This window comes from Macrosteles quadrilineatus, unplaced genomic scaffold (genome assembly GCF_028750875.1).
Source record: "Macrosteles quadrilineatus isolate MER2022 unplaced genomic scaffold, UCM_ALF_1.0 Scaffold_1__1_contigs__length_201487025, whole genome shotgun sequence".
Lineage (NCBI taxonomy): Eukaryota > Metazoa > Arthropoda > Insecta > Hemiptera > Cicadellidae > Macrosteles > Macrosteles quadrilineatus.
In genome coordinates, this window is record NW_026542594.1 from 27,652,190 (window position 1) to 27,669,876 (window position 17,687).

The following is a 17,687-nucleotide window of genomic DNA, read 5'->3' on the forward strand; positions in this document are numbered from 1 at the left end:
ATACATAATGTTACAGTTAATATACATAAAATTAATAAAAACTGCAAATTGAATATCAATGATTCGATTCGTGATCACATCGCCTGTAATTCAGGTTGGGCTAAGAGTTATTACAACAGTCGGGCGAGGGGATGTTGTGGAACGAACCGATGACCCAGAGTAGACTGATGGGAATACGTTAGTCTTCAAATAGGGCTACTTTAGACCTAGATCTCTGCTCCGTAGGCTTTCAACGTGCTGATGCGAGAGTTTTGAAAGTAAATATCGATTGGTATCCATGGTAACATTGGGATAACTCACAAGGTTTACGTTTGCTTCGATATTTAAATGTAAACCGGCAGAGCTGCCTGATTCACTTAAGCTTTATTTCACAACTCCACACAGCTGATTCAAACTACTTAAGTATAATCTTTTGTTCGAGTTTTTTTTAGGCTTATCCTAAGATTGTGTAATTGATTTTAGAAATAAGTAAGATCCTATAACCGTTGCTGTGTCAACCTAGGCTCTGACCCCAATTAAGATCATCAAGTCATGAGTATCCTACTAATATTATAAATGAGAAAGTTTGGATGTATGGATGTATGTATGGATGTATGTTTGTGACAAGTGAACGCATTAACCACTGGACGGATTTTGCTGAAATTTGGCATGATGATAGCTCACATTCCCGATTAACATATAGAAATATTCTTATCTCAAAAACCCTTTCGGGCTCCGCCCCAGTGGCTCTATAGTTCCTCATGTTAACCTTATGAGTATTCATATTAGAAGGGAATTAAATAATTTAGTCAGCTGTTTCAACTAAAAAGTTGATTCTATGATATGCAAAAGCATTAAAAACTTACAAGGATTATTAACAGGTGCAGCACTATTATTTTTTTTTTATCTATGACAACAGCTATTTTGCAACCAAAAGGTGAGTGAGCGTAGCGAACGAACTTCATCCTGGAGGTGAGTTAGCGTAGTGAACGAGCTAACCTGAAGGCAAGTGAGCGCAGCGAACGAGCTCCAACCTAAAGGTGAGTGAGCGTAGCGAACGAACTTCAACCAGGACGTGATTGAGCCATGCGAACGAGCTCACTTATGAAGTAAAACGGGGCAAAGCCCACGGGTACAGCTGAGTGAGCGTAGCGAACAAACTTCAACCTGGAGGCGAGTTAGCGTAGCGAACGAGCTAACCTGAAGGCAAGTGAGTGCAGCGAAAGAGCTCCATCCTAAAGGTGAGTGAGCGTAGCGAGCGAACTTCAACCAGGACGTGTTTGAGCCATGCGAACGAGCTCACTTATGAAGTAAAACGGGGCAAAGCCCGCGGGTACAGCTAGTAATTATATAATATGAGTATAATATAATAGTTACTAATACATTACTTATCAATTTAAGTAATGGTTTTGTGAAAATCTAATGCTACAGAACCTAAGACGCTATGGGATCTACAGCAACACTAATTGACACACTTATTTTTCAGTTATTGTGGGTCATTTATAATTTATAACTTCTTTGATTTATTACACTCCAAAAACTAATACACTAAGGTTTTTAATATGTGCATTGCGTTATAAAATTACCAGGAGATATACTGTATCATGCAATGAAAAGAAAACAATAAGATAATCCTTGTTACAGATAAATAATGTTTACACAACTTAAAAGGTGGGGATTTCACATTGGTGATTTAACGTTCTAACTGAACCATTAAACATAAACTAAGTATACCCACTATGATATTTCATGGCCGAAACTAGTATGGAATTCTTTTTAACGAAAGAGGTGATCGTCACCAGAACGATGGTTTGTTGGTCTTATCGACAACAGCTCAACTTGGCTGGTTGTCCACGAACTATTGTTGTCTCCACCACAAACTTCCAACCCCATAGACAAACCGTCGCACCCATTCATAAACGATAACTCTTTATAAACTATGTATAAGTATAACTTAACATATTGACTCTAAACAGGCTATTGTATATCCCATTTCTTATTTGCACGTAACCTAGTCAGGTAATCATATTTTGTAACAAGGTTTTCATCGCAGTTGTTTTGTTTTTTGTAGACTAGTTGTTTTCAATTTTTATATGGAATTGTTATACAGTCATAATTTTAAAGTACCATATACAGAGACTCAACCAATTAATTGTTTTCAGTTGTTTAGGAAATGACTGAAAAAATACTTACCAAAATATCTTATAATAAAATAAATCTTGAGATATTATACAGTTTGTGACACTGAGATTGTCAGCTATGAGATGTTCAGACAGTAATATTAGCAATTTTGAATTTTGTTTTGAGCGGATCCATATTTTTTAATCTGCCTAGAATATACAACAGAGAGTTTTATATACACTCTGTGTGGCATATTGTGTCAAGTGTAACGAAGTATGGTTTAATCATTTATACAAATCGATAAGAAAAGTATAAAAAGATAAGTTGCGTTTCGTAATAATAAAAATACATTCTAGTATTGGTTATGCAAACAAATATACTTTATGGAGAACACTACATTTTTACATAGATTATTATAACATTCTACTGTTAGTTATCAATTCTAATCGGGTGGTTACAACATCTTTACATACTTAACTAACTCAGGACTCTCTCTTCTTGTAGAAGTAAACATTTGTAGATGACGGCCCGTTTTAGCTTGATTATTGTGTAATTTCAAAATTTGTCTCTTTCAACTGAAAATAGATTGATATATTTTGTAGTAAGAACTGTATGTTTGTGAATGTAGAATGTTGGTCATTATTAATCTGTTAAACAAATTAAATGTTTTGTTTATATTTTAGGACACATTAATAAAAATGAAATTTCATACTTTAAGACATTATATGCCGATTTATAAACACCATTTTATAAATAAAATATTTATTTCTCTAGCATAATTGCAATAATTTTTTATGTACATTCTTGGTTTATACTGCACTTTTAAACTCAATGTAAATAAATTGATCCTGGTGAAGTCAGTTGCCTTTTTATGGGTTGAAACTAGATTTTTCCATCCTTGATCATTGGGTTTTAAGCATTTAATTAAATTTCTACAAAGCATGACTTTGTTTTTCGGTTTCAAAGTTGGGTTCTGGTTCACATTTCCCTACCTTGTACAGCTCCAAGCGTATTGTACATTTAAACAGGACCTTTGTCAGGTCCTCTTTAAAGCGTTTACGTTGAATCAGTAACGTTTCACAGACAATCCTTTACAAAGGGTTTAAGCGCATCATTGCTATCATAACTTTGCCCATTTTAGTAAGAAAAAAGAACACTTAATTTTGTTTCTTTTTGTAAATTATCTCTGATAATTTCACTGGTTTACATTCATATGGCAATTGAATTAAATTATTTTAACAGTTTTTTGCCACAATTTCCTAAACTATAAACACTCTCCAATTGAATTGTTCGTAACAAATGATCAATTTAATTTGATAAATAATTTATATAACTTTCAGTAAACTTATTAAATTTACCATTTTATTTTGATAATTATAATATTTCTATGTGGCCGCAATGTAGCTGACGATAATAAGAATAAATAATTATAAAAACTAATGCATTATAGTATTAAAATAATATTATCGGGTACAGTAACAAATTAATAAAACCAAATTTGAACCACATATAAAGCAAATTTACGTAAATGTAATATAACACACGTACTGGTCCAAATTAAATGTAACTACTTTTATAAAGATTCCCTTAAAACTTTGTCGAGCAGGTTTACTTGATTCTGTACCTGACGTAAGTTTTAATTTATTCGTACGCAAAGAAAGAAAAATCCGTGTTGCTGTCCTCTATCCTAATGTAAAAAAAAAGAAAAGCAGGTGCTGCGTGCTATCCCCACCATATGCACTCACTAGCGGATTTATAAACATTAGCACTTCATAGCTCAATTTAAATAAACATTTTTATAAAGATTCCTGTTGAACTTACTTGAGCAGGTTTACTTCCTTATATATACCTGAAGTTGTTGTATATATTCACAAATAAACTAAAAATAGAAAACGCGTTAGTGAATTAACAAATAGCTAAATCAATCTTGTATGTATTTACATACTAACTGTTATAATATGAAATACCTTTTAATACTAAAATTCCTACGTTTTAGGTATATATTGAAATAGATCAAATTTAATACCTTTTCCTATAAAACTAGATTCGTTTTTAAACAAGTCACAGGTTTACCGTTTAACCATCGATGCACAAGTATGAGCTACATAACATTTTAGAAAAGAAAAAAAATGGTCGTTTACTTCTCAGCAGCTCCGTAATGCTTTTATTTAGCTCATTTAATATTAAGAAAGTGAAATAATGTATCCACAAATAAACCCAACAGATCACTTTAATGCGATGACATTAAAGAAAAATCCATTAAATAAGAAGGAAAAAATGGAAAAAATAAAAATGTTATTGAGTAACAAAGAAAACGAATTTAAATAATCATTCATTATTCACGAGTTTGAATACATTCATAAAATTAAGAACATGTAATTTAGCATTAACTACATCAATGATAAGATTCCTGATCAAAATACAACTTAAAAATGAACATGAAACAAAAACCTCAGTTTTTGAAGCATTGTTTGTAAAGGGGCCATAAATTAATTTGCATTTTATAAATGTTTTCAACCGCGTCCTATTAAGGAAACAATAATACCTTGTTGGTCGGACATAATGTTTTCACTTGCAAATTGGTCATTGTTTTTGTGAATGCTAAACCTGGGGTAAACAGAGTTCGTTTTAAACGTTTACCACCATAATAGATTTCCATCTTATTTGTGTTTTTATTATTTTTTTATTTCTAATGACTTAACTGGGAGTTTTCACTTATATTTTTGGAAAACGTTAAAACATATATCAATATAAAGTTCATAGTATATTATATAATGAATATTAATATCAATAAGAAATTATTATGTTTTCATTGTGAACGAAGACCAGTTGCATTTAATATGCCTAATTAGTGTTACATCACGACCGACTGTAGATAACCGTCATCTAATGCCAAGTTGTGAAAAGTTGAACCGCTGATGGAGTAAGTTAGGATTATACGTCATATTGTTTGAAGACAAATTACTCAACTTTTAAATGCGATATCACTCGTATTGTTCCTGGTTTGTCATTATTACTTTACACATTACCAAAATAAACTTCAGAGATTTGGCTGAAAAGGCAGACTAAAACAACGAAAACTTACAAACGTTTATTTGCAAATCACACTTATACTAACCATAACAATGTTTACTCGTCACAACTAGAAATAATTTATACAACGTTTCGTAGTACATATAAAAATCAATGAAAAATATTACTTTTGTACACTTAATAATAAATAGAATATTAAATACAGGTTCCACATATGGATAAATAAAGGTCTAATACGTAGTATTAGCTTTAAGTTAAACACTAGATTGGTAATTTTGATTTGTCCACATCACAGATTCAACGAAATAGATAGAGTCTCAGTGTAGCACCCTAGCTAGTAGAGCAGCTCCTAGAGTGACCGTGCTGACGAAGTGAAAAGATGCTGAAGAAGCGCCTTGGAACCAAGGATCTGACGGGTGTCTGTAGACAGGACAACAATATGTTAACATAAACTTATGATACATAGAGTATAGAGTCTCCCCTAGCAAGCACCCTAGCTAGTAGAGCAGCTCCTAGAGTGACCGTGCTGACGAAGTGAAAAGATGCTGAAGACGCGCCTTGGAACCAAGGATCTGACGGGTGTCTGTAGACAGGACAACAATGTGTTAACATAAACATATGATACATACAGGGTGAGTTTTAATTGTCCCCCCCCCAACTTTTTTCTACACTTTTTCAAATATCAATCCCAGACCACTTCCAAACATTGTTGGGTAGTAAGTACTTCATTTTGACAAGGTATTCATTTCCGGCCGCCATCTTGGATCCACCATATTGGATGCAAAATATTTTTTTCAAATGTAAAGGTGGGGTTGTGACCCATTTTTTCGAACTAGATTTTTTACCTCATTACAATGCCACAAACCGTTTTTAAAAATCTTGATTCATTCTAAAGTTATGAGGCCTTTTTAAAACTTTATTTTTAGCCCATTTTAACATTGTGCATTTACAAACTAAGACCATAATCTCAAAATAGTGGTAGATAAAGATAAGTATACACTACCAGTCATTGTCGACCTATTTTCACTTGGTTATGACAGATGTATTTTTTTCGTCCGCCATCTTGGATCCGCCATTTTGAAATGTGATAAGTTATTTTAAATATGAAGGGGGTGTTGTGACCCATCATTTCGAACTACTTTTTTAAGCTGAACTCAATTCCATGATCCGTTTTTCATTTTCATATTTTGATTTTGAAATATTGACATTTTTAACAAAATAAATGCAACAGTTCATAAATAAAACTTAATAACAAAAAATGGATTTCGGCATTGAGTTTAGCTTAAAAAAGTAGTTCGAAATGATGGGTCACAACACCCCCTTCATATTTAAAATAATTTATCACATTTCAAAATGGCAGATCCAAGATGGCGGATGAAAAAAATACATCTGTCATAACCAAGTGAAAATAGGTCGACAATGACTGGTAGTGTATACTTATCTTTATCTACCACCATTTTGAGATTATGGTCTTAGTTTGTAAATGCACAATGTTAAAATGGGCTAAAAATAAAGTTTTAAAAAGGCCTCATAACTTTAGAATGGATCAAGATTTTTAAAAACGGTTTGTGGCATTGTAATGAGGGTAAAAATCTTGTTCGAAATAATGGGTCACAACCCCACCTTTACATTTGAAAAAAATATTTTGCATCCAATATGGCGGATCCAAGATGGCGGCCGGAAATGACCACCTTGTCAAAATGAAGTACTTACTACCCAACAATGTTTGGAAGTGGTCTGGGATTGATATTTGAAAAAATGTAGAAAAAAGTTGGGGGGGGGGGGGGCAATTAAAACTCACCCTGTAGAGTATAGAGTCTCCCCTAGCAAGCACCCTAGCTAGTAGAGCAGCTCCTAGAGTGACCGTGCTGACGAAGTGAAAAGATGCTGAAGAAGCGCCTTGGAACCAAAGATCTGACGAGTGTCTGTAGACAGGAAAACAATATGTTAACATGAACATATGATAAGTGCAGCTGATGAAGTGAAGGTATAGTGAAGAGTACGAATGGAACCAATCATGAATGACTAGGCATAAAGCTAGGCATAAAGATACTTATTCGTATGTTAACATACAATATGATACGTAAAGTATAGACAGTGTGAGTGTAGGGTCTCAGCTATTGTAGTACCTTGTATACCTAGTGTTATCGTTCTCACAGAATAACGTGTTGTAAAATATATCAACTACAAACCATTTTCAGGGTGCCAAAGTATTCCAGCTAGTAACGATTTGTTTCTAATCTAAAGTAAAAATATGTAATAGTTATTTAGAAAATTACGTCTTTAGTAGTAGTCCTTAGTTCATTTTTGATTGCCCTATGCTTTATCTAGTTAAGTGTTCGTATGGATTTCAACATTTTGTGAAGGACACAAGATATGAGATCGTATTAAATATTACGATACAAAGCTAATCCGTCTATCGAAAGGTTCAATACGGTCTCTGTATTACAACACAGGAACGAAGTTTATTCAAATCAAAATACTGTGGGTTTGGAACTTCTATTTCCAAATTGTTTTCAAATTTCAATTCAATGTCACAATTTTACACTAATTAATTATTATAAATCAGTATTTAAAACTGAGTTACACATGTAGTCTGTATTACGAATTTGTAATACAAATTTATAAGTACGTTGTACAAACGTATTTATAAGTTGATAGTCTTCTTATGTGAACAATGAAATATACGTTACGACCATTGAATTTTAATATACCTTTAAATGTAATCATTCCTGCAAACTTTAGATAATTATGTTCAATATTTTGATTGGCGTTGATTTATTACATTTTATCTCTGGTGAGCGTTTTATGATGTTGAACTTTAGATTTTTAAGCTAAACATACATGTAAAGAGGCTTCATTTCAACAAATAGTATGCAAAATTAATAGAAGTGAGGTAAAATAGTACATAATCTGCAGCTTGGTAACAACCAAAACTGTACTTTTTCTGAATCGAGATAACATATTATTTACTTAAAGCTTTCTTTGTCGATTCATTGTCATAGTGTTTTCCAATTTCTCTGTGGTCTTACCTTTAGGCATGTTTTGCCTCAATATGAAGATCATAGTGATAGATTGGATTTAAAATTTACATGTGCAAATTTCTTGTAGCACGTTGTAATTTTTACCTTGTCTTGCAATATAAATTACCCGATTAGACTGTATACTGTAGCAAATATAATGAATAATGAAAACAGTCAAATACTCTAATGAAATGTATTTGAGGAAAATGTTGGAAGATTTCATGATTAAAGAAAGTACTTCTTTGGGTTGAATAACAATGAGTAGTTATCAAAAAATATTAACGGTTGGATGAGCAATGAATATTTGTGAGTGATGTTTGTAATGTCTAGTGAAAATATCACACTTTACTTTTTAACTCATGTTTACACCATAACATCGTCATCTGAAGAAGTTTCTTTCAATATTATTACACTAAACTCGTAAACTTAGTTTTCTGATTCGAAGTCTAAAAATATTAATTAGCGAGGTGATCCCAAAAGCCACAAAACAAAAATACAACATAAACAACCACACAACAACAAGGTCAGGGTATGGGAGATAACTATGTAATATTTTAGGAGCGTTTATTTTTTACAAAACACATTCTTTGAAAATAACAGCAATAACAAAGAAAGCTAGACATATATCAAACAAACAGAATAACACTAAAATGCAAAACAAATGACTAAGACAAGTAACAAACAACACATTACATAATTGATTACATGATGATATGAAAATGAGTGTTATACATAAAATGATGTTTGGAGTGTTATGATGCAGGTAATGTGTATATCTTACACATTGGTCTTTATCTATAGGCTTAGAAACAGTTTTGTAATGAAATAGCTGGATGTATACGTTTTTAGGATGGTGAAATCAATACAAAATGAAAAGTCCTAATTTACATGAACTTGTGTTAAATAATACATGAAATTTTTGATCTCGTGCAATAGTGTAAAGAGCATTACTGGATGCCGATGACCCCGCAGGCGACTCTAGTGCCGGCATGTCCAGTGGTCAGACTGTCACTGAAGCCCCCACGGCCCAGATCGTCGGCGTCGCTGTGGACGACCACGGCACGGCCCAGGATGCTGTATTTGCCCACCAGAGAGATGATCTTGTCTGTGATCACCACGTCGGCCACACCGTTGTCCTCAGCGAAGATGTTACCCAGGTCTCCGGCATGACGCACCTCATCGTTCGGGCCTCCGTGGTTTTTCTACAAAAGTTCATATTTATTAGGAAAGGTTCAATGGATTGGTGACATTCACTAAGGCAGCTAAAATATTTGTCTTATACACGTTAGGTAGTTTGTGATTCATTTCAGTATTAGGTGTGGCGTTTCAACACTACCCCTTTATGAGCTCGTAAGAAGTTGTGTAAACATTATTTTAGTAAAATGTATGTTAGGTATTAAAGGTTGCAGTGGGAAACAGGTGCACATTATCAACGGTTTATCATACTGAACCCATGTGTCTTAAATTTTCCTCTAATGAAACCTATAGCAGTTTTTTTTTAATAATGTACTAGGCACGCTTTTAGAGCAGGCCCATAATTAAAAAATCCCTCTCTATAAGGTGCAAGAAGCATTTCATGTAACAATTGGGGAAACAACGTTTTTAGGGTATTTCGACCCTGCTGAGTACGAATCTGCCTGTTGCCAACGCGAAATTTGAACCGGAAGTGCGGTATCCAAGATGGCGGCCAAAACTCTGTTTGCCCCATATCTCCCTTGTTAGTTGGCCTAAAATAATGGTTTAAACGTGTATATAGGGGGTTTTCAGATGCCAAGCACATTAAAACACTCAAAATTTACAAAAATTAAGTTTTGAGGGCATATATTCCAAAATGGCGCCCAAGATGGCCGCCAAAAACTGTAATTTCCGCATATCTCCCTTGTTTTTTGGCTTAAAATAATTATTTAGAAATCTGCATATGGGTTTTCTCGGATGCCAAACACATTGCAACACCCAAAATTTACTTACATTAAGTTATGGGGGCATATATTCCAAGATGGCACCCGAGATGTCCGCCAAACACTCTTATTTCCGTAAATATATATCGCTTGTTTGTTTGTTTAAATTAATTATTTAAACGTCTATAAAGGTATTTTCTCGGATGTTAATCACATTGCAACACTCATTATTTACTTCCTTTGAGTTTAGATTACATATGTTTCTAAGATGGCAATAAAAACTGTATTGTGCTTACGTGAGCTCCGTGCGTATTATTGTATTATTATGTATTATTATGTGCGTTGTATTGTATATATTAGTGGCTGAATATTTGATACTATTTTTGAAATACCAATTGAAAGTTTGCAATGTTAAAGGTAGAAGGCAAATTGTTTAATGTACTCTGTTGGCACCGTAGATAACGCGTAGTATAACAGAACCTATATTTAAGTAATTGTAGAATTAATTGTGTATGATGTTGACGAATTTATCACTTATTTAAGGTGTCCAGTTATGTAAATAGATATTTATTGTAAAATATGACGATGCCATACGTATGTTTTGTATGTTTTACGGCAATAAATAATTTTATTTGATTTGATGAAATTTGAACGTTTAGTCCAACAGAACCTGTACAAATTATTTTTGGATGAAAAAAAAATTTTAAAGGTTTTTTTAAAGGCAGCATTGTGTTGGCTGCACTGATCAACATTAATCAGCAAACAACTCTTATTCTTTTTAATATCTTATGTTGGCCAACCGTCTATAAAAGTTAGTTTATGAAGAGAAAGTAAACAGTTGTATACATGTGTACAAAATAAATGTTAATAAGGTAACATCTTTTGTTTTCCAACCGCCTATAAAAGTTTGTTTGTAAAAAGAAAGTAAACATTTGTACATTTATAAGAAATAATTATTTGAGGTAAGTACAATTTGTATTAAATCCTTAGTTTATTCAAAATTAGCAATAGGGAGTATTTGAACCATTCGTTAATAATCACGGTAAACGCTATTCGTTATGTTTTCTCGTTTATTAAATGTGAAAATAACGTATTGCGTTTGCCGTGATTGTTAATAATTTTTACAGGTTCTGTTGAACTAAATGTTCAAATAACATCAAATCAAATCAAATTATTTATTGCCGTAAAACATACAAAACATACGTATGGCATCGTCATATTTTACAATAAATATCTATTTACATAACTGGACACCTTAAATAAGTGATAAATTCGTCAACATCATACACAATTAATTCTACAATTACTCAATTATAGGTTCTGTTATACTACGCGTTATCTACGGTGCCACCAGAGTACATTAAATAATTTGCCTTCTAACTTTAACATTGCAAAATTTCAATTTTTATTTAAAAAATAGTAGCAAATATTCAGCCACTAATATATATATGACTGGTTTTAAACACAAAATACAATAATACGCACGGAGCTCACGTAAGCACAATACAGTTTTTATTGCCATCTTAGAAACATATGTAATTTAAACTCAAAGGAAGTAAATAATGAGTGTTGCAATGTGATTAACATCACATAACATAACATAACATGATTAACCTTTGTAGACGTTTAAATAATTAATTTAAAACAACAAACAAGGGATATATACAGGGTGTATATAAAGTCCCGCACGGGCTTAATATTTTCTAAACAACAACAGGTAAATCAATAAGATTTGGTACATCAACACCACACCTAAAAATCTACTTTTTCAAGGAACTATCAATTTTCTGTCATATCATGGGGACGTCCTACAAGGAGTTGGAAGAAAATCTTAAAAGGAAGCATAGGTCAATATGCACATCAAATGAAAGGTCTTTTTAGTAGAATACAATGCCGCAAATTGCACTTCAAAAGGTTGATCCTGTGCAAAATGGCAGCCGTTCAAAGATTTCTTGAATCTGCCATTTTGAATTTTTGAACTACTGCATTTTTTACTCAGGCGTTCTTTTGAGCTTGAATTTACGGCATTGTAATCTACTAGTGAAGACCTTTAATTTGATGTGCATATCGACCTATGCTTACGTTAACAATTTTCTTCCGATTCCTAGGGCTGTGCCCCCTGAGGAGTAAGCGTATAATAGCAATGTAAATTAAATGAATCTTTGAACAACTGTCATTTTGCGCAGGATCAACCTTTTGAAGTGAGGTTTGCGGCATTGTATTCTACTAAAAAGGACCTTTAATTTGATGTGCATATTGACCTATGCTCCTATTTAAGATTTCCTTCTGACTCCTTTTGTCCTCATGATATGACAGAAAATACATAGTTCCTTGTAAAAGTAGATTTTTAGGTTTGGTGTTGATGTACCAAATCTTACTGATTTATCTGTTGTCGTTTAGAAAAAATTAAGCCCGTGCATGACTTTTATTTTATACACCCTGTATATACGGAAATAAGAGTTTTTGGTGGCCATCTCGGGTGCCATCTTGGAATGACATCTTGGAATATATGCCTCCATAACTTAATGTAAGTAAATTTTGGGTGTTGCAATGTGTTTGGCATCCGAGAAAACCCCTATACAGACGTCTAAATAATTATTTTAAGCCAAAAAACAAGGGAGATATGCGGAAATTAGAGTTTTTGGCGGCCATCTTGGGCGCCATTTTGGAAGATATGCCCTTAAAACTTAATTTATGTAAATTTTGAGTGTTTTAATGTGCTTAGCATCTGAAAACCCCCTATATACACGTTTAAACCATTATTTTAGGCCAACTAACAAGGGAGATATGAGGCAAACAGAGTTTTGGCTGCCATCTTGGATAACACACTTCCGGTTCAAATTTCGCGTTGGCAACAGGCAGATTCGTACTCAGCAAGGTCGAAATACCCTAAAAACGTTGTTTCCCCAATTGTTACATGAAATGCTTCTTGCATTGCCTTTTTTTGAAAACGGGCCTAGTCTATTTTGAAAATGCCAATATTTTTATTCTACGATAAAAAGTTAGATATTTTCTAATTACTCAACACAATCGGTCATGTGTACCCTTCTACTCACTAATGATAGACGTGGCCAAAGTAATTAAGGTAATGACATACAGATTAATTAAGGTAATGAGATGAGATGCTGACAGGAATGGTACTGTTATATTCAATGATGATTATACTACTGATATTGACTATTGAGTTAAGACGCTTGGGAGGAGGCAATTGTATTATTGCATTGATCCATGTGTAAAATAAATTAATAGTAATCAATTCAAATTAGACATATTTTCCACCAAACAGAATAGAGCTTAAATTGCCAGTTCTAGCATTTAACATCATCTCACAGTAAATAATAAACAGGTTTAGATTTTCTCTTCAGAGATCGGTTGACAAGGACAGTATACCTTACCCAAGGCGAGGCTTGGAACACCAGTTGGTAAACGGAACAGGCAGGGCCTAGTCACTTATCTCCTGTCACCTGTTTCATTTTAATCTAGACCCATCCAGTCAAGGGCTATGGACATTTAACCTCGACATGTGCTGTAGACTTAATACAACATACGCATTCTGACGTTGTGCTCATTCTGTTCATTTTAACATTCAAAAGCGTTGATTTGGGATTTCAGGATATACTACTACATTTTTACCCTTCTAGAACCTATCTATGCATTATTTGTAACGCAGTCTGAATGTATTTTTAAATGGATAGTTAGGCCTAAGTGTTTGATTAATTTGTCCCGGAAAGGATTTTGGTAAAAAGGCATTCAAATATCTGGTATAGAAATAGTACTTTAAACACAAAATAAACAACGATACATGTCATTAATATGCACACTATCTTATGAGATTAGGGCAACAACCTATGTGTAAAGATAAAAACTTCTGAAATTAGTTAATATGAGGCCATTTTTTAGTTTGTCTTGAGGTGATAATAATAGTTCTTGAGACCATAATTAACTTTAAAAAACCGGACAATCCACAGTGAATGGTTAGACCATCTAATGATTTTACTTTCATCGTCAAAGAAACTACGCAGGAAACAATTCTTCCCTTGTTTTGCTCCAGTAATATTAAGTTTATTTGTATTACTAATAATTGGATGCTATGCACGGATTGACAACAATAAATTAAATAGATGATTCCCCTTTCCAAAGAAAACTTTAAACACGATGAATAATTTCATTTAATAAAAGTAAGAGGAAACGCCTCATTGAAAATTGCAACAAATATGGATTGAAAGAAGATGGATGCTATAAACGAAACGGGGTCATCACAGAGATGGTTTATTGGTTTAATCAACAAGAGCACAGTAGTGTCCCCAACACAACTCTCCACCCCTCCATCGAGACAAACCATCGCTTGGGATACTATGTTTTTGTTTCAAGACAGTTAATTGTTTAAGTTGACGATAATAGGTACTGTAAGTGGATAAAGCACAGTAGCTAGTCCAGTGCATGATTTACTTTTACAACCTCAATATTGAATTTTAATGAAGTAGGTAGTTTTTACTTGCTATCTTGGTCAAGGAGTAGTACAAAGCTCGCCCCAACGAAAATAAATGTAATGCGCAGTAAAATGTCACATATTGGTGTGCATAACAAACGAAAAATACAATTGTAGGTGTTTGAGAGATCAATTGTCGACTTTTAACATATGGTAATCAACCATAATTGGGCCCCTTTGAAGCTCAAAGTAAACCACCAAACTGGCTCAAGACGGGTAGAAGGTCAGTCCAAACCAGTCCGGTCGAAGGTGGACCACAGTTACTACCACCTGGTGACTTGTCCACTGGGGTTGTAGATATTTACCTTGTCGGGGTTGAAGTGACCTTCGGTGCTCTTGCACCCTGATGTCAGATCCCCCTTCTCGTGGATGTGGAAGCCATGCTTGCCCTTTGACAGGCCACTGATGGTGCCTCTGATGGTGACAGGACCGTCGTCCTCCATCTGTGAGAAGGTGACATTGCCAGACACACCGGGGTCTCCCTTGAGGATCACGATAGCTCTCCTCTCCTGCACAGTAAATTACAAAATGGACTGTTACATGATGTGTAGCTGACAGAAAATAATGCATTCAAGGGTGGGTTGCTAGTATAGTGGATAGCGTCTCAGACAATAATTAACATAAAATCCAGTATATGTATTTTTTAAACCTATGTTATGAAAACAGAAGGAAATAATTAACTCTCTATTAGTGAAATGGAATATATCATATTGAAGAAAGAACCACAACCATTTCTCTTTGAAAGAAAAAACATGAGTATGAGGATTAAATAGCTTTTAAAATCTATTTAACTTAAAAACTACAGTAATTAATCAACTACAGTATAACTTTAGGCTTATTATTTTATTAATTAGTAAAGTACGGTGGATGATAAAGTAGTATTGCATTTTCGTTTTTACATTACCATACCCCTTATACAATGGTCTGAAGTGGTCCATCTTTACGTTTAGGTATGCTGATTATAACTTTTGTATCTCTATCGCATCAGAACTAGCTCTATATTTTGATTCTGTAATGTCTATAGTCTGAAGTAAGACTAAAGGGCTTTTGTCTTCCCACGGATGTTGTTTGTACAACTGTTCAAAGGTTTCTAAAACACTCCACTTTGTCGAAAACCTTTTATTTGTCTTTGTCTCGCAATATTTACTTTGCTCGAGGGTTGTCTTTTTAACGGTATGCAGCAAAAGGTCAAACGTAGCAAGGGGTTTTAAAATTAAAACTATGATATTTGTATGGATATAAAGTTCATCGTCTGCAACCTGTCTAATATTCCTATTAATATTATAACAATAACAATTAAACAGCGTGATGAAATTGAATCATCAAACTATAAGACTTATTTATTTGTGGTTGTTAATAAATGTATGTTTTCAGGTGGAGAATTTATTGTTTAATAATCCAGCAAGAGAGTTTGCAATTTTCACAAACACTTCTACCGTAATTTCTATTATAAAAAAGTATATTCGAGTCTTTAATTATGTACAATCAATGCTTGGCCAGGTCAGCAGTGAAAGGAGGATAACTGATAATTATTATCGATTGGTTTTGAATTTAATTTCGATGATTAGTGAACTGGAGTAGATCGCAAATCTTGGCAGGTGTTGCTCTACTAAAACCTGACTTACAAGGAAACTTTGTACATAAATTTTGAACAAGCTTATTCCCTAAATGTATTGCACAACACTGACAGTTCTAATGAATGGAATTTTTGAATCCGTCAAATCAATAAATTTACTAATTGGAAAAATTATACAGGTAGTTTGTATAATATGTAATATTACCTTAGAAATTGTGTACGTCTCTGTAAGGAATCGTAATATTTTAGTTAATTGCATGTGGTAGTTGGAAACTCAATGTCCATGGGAGCAAAATATATTCGTTTTCGATTAACAGATTAAAAACTAGTATTCTAATACAAATGACATAACAAAAGGACAATTGTAATTAATTGTAATTAGAGAAAATATTTAGTTTACGAATGCAAATGTGAAGCCTGCCGTAATGTAGGTATACACTGTAGCCTATAGTGTACAATAGTTATGTTATGCTTGTCCGTTGTTTGTTGACGAATGTTATATAAGCTTGCTAGTGGCTAGAGGTGGTGGAAGATGATGCGCTCGCCGGTCGCCGGCACCAAGTCCTATTACGTAACACACAAGGCTTGCATAGCGATGCACTGGCTGTAGTCTACTGTTGTAAATCCAAACAAAATATTTTTTTTAATAGACCACAACAAGCGCATAGTTGTTTTTATTTGCAGTATTGATAATGTGATGTTTTAATAATTCAAGGTTACATTTCCATTGTTAAAACTCTGTTTTACAAAGAAATATTGTTATATAGCCTATTATTAGGAAATATGAATGTAAATTGAGACTGTATTTTCTTTTACACATAAATATAATTTGAACTCACTAGCATTTAATTGATTATATCTAGTTGATGTGTTTTCTGAGTGTTACATGAATACTCTTCAATCATTATTATATGAACTGTTCTTTCACAAAATCTGTCTAAGGATCATCATCGATTTTAAAACTATTGTACCCTAAAATAAGCTACGGGGATTGTAAAGTATTGTTTTGGCCGGAACAAAACTTATCATATCTCTAATTCTTGTTAATAAATATTGACAAATGGATAAAATGTCTTTTACACATAAATAATTGATTAAAAAAGGATTGTGGTATAAGTGTACAGTAGTTGTTTACCTCGGCGCAGACGAGGGAGAGAAGCGCAGGCGCGAGCAGCACGACGACGCAGAACCTGTAGACCATGTTGACTGATCTGCAACAGAGAGACGAATGAAGACAAAGTTGTGAGTGTGTAGTGTGCAGGTTGGTAGGACTGGTCGTGACGTAGTGGCCTCGGCCTACAGCCACCGGCAAGGTACAAGTACAAGTACAACGACAACGACAAGGTAGTCTTCAGTCACTGAGGACTTCAGTCTGCACACGTACACGCAATGGCCGCAAATTTTCCACCTGATTTTGATCGGATTAAAACAGGTTCAAACGAGACTGAAGACTGGCAAACAATATTGTGAAATGACCGAGTTATATAATTCAATTCATGTTGTCCTGTCTATAATGATGACAGATTGGAATACAGGATTCCCAATAACTGTTATAAAGTAAAAGATTT

The 17,687-nt window shown here is 33.7% G+C and overlaps 1 protein-coding gene across 1 annotated transcript in view; it reads right to left on the minus strand.

Annotated features, from left to right (window-relative positions):
• Positions 1–5,176: 5,176 nt before the first annotated feature.
• Positions 5,177–17,687, minus strand: part of LOC129005682 (superoxide dismutase [Cu-Zn]-like) — a 53,245-nt gene continuing 40,734 nt past the window's right edge. Inside the window, exons 3-6 of the mRNA XM_054434649.1 lie at positions 17,255–17,330; positions 14,849–15,052; positions 9,108–9,358; positions 5,177–5,553 (exon numbers count right to left, since the gene is read on the minus strand). Coding sequence (XP_054290624.1) covers positions 5,451–5,553; positions 9,108–9,358; positions 14,849–15,052; positions 17,255–17,320 — 624 coding nt within the window. The 5' untranslated portion in view covers positions 17,321–17,330 and the 3' untranslated portion in view covers positions 5,177–5,450. The remainder of the gene's footprint in view (positions 5,554–9,107; positions 9,359–14,848; positions 15,053–17,254; positions 17,331–17,687) is intronic.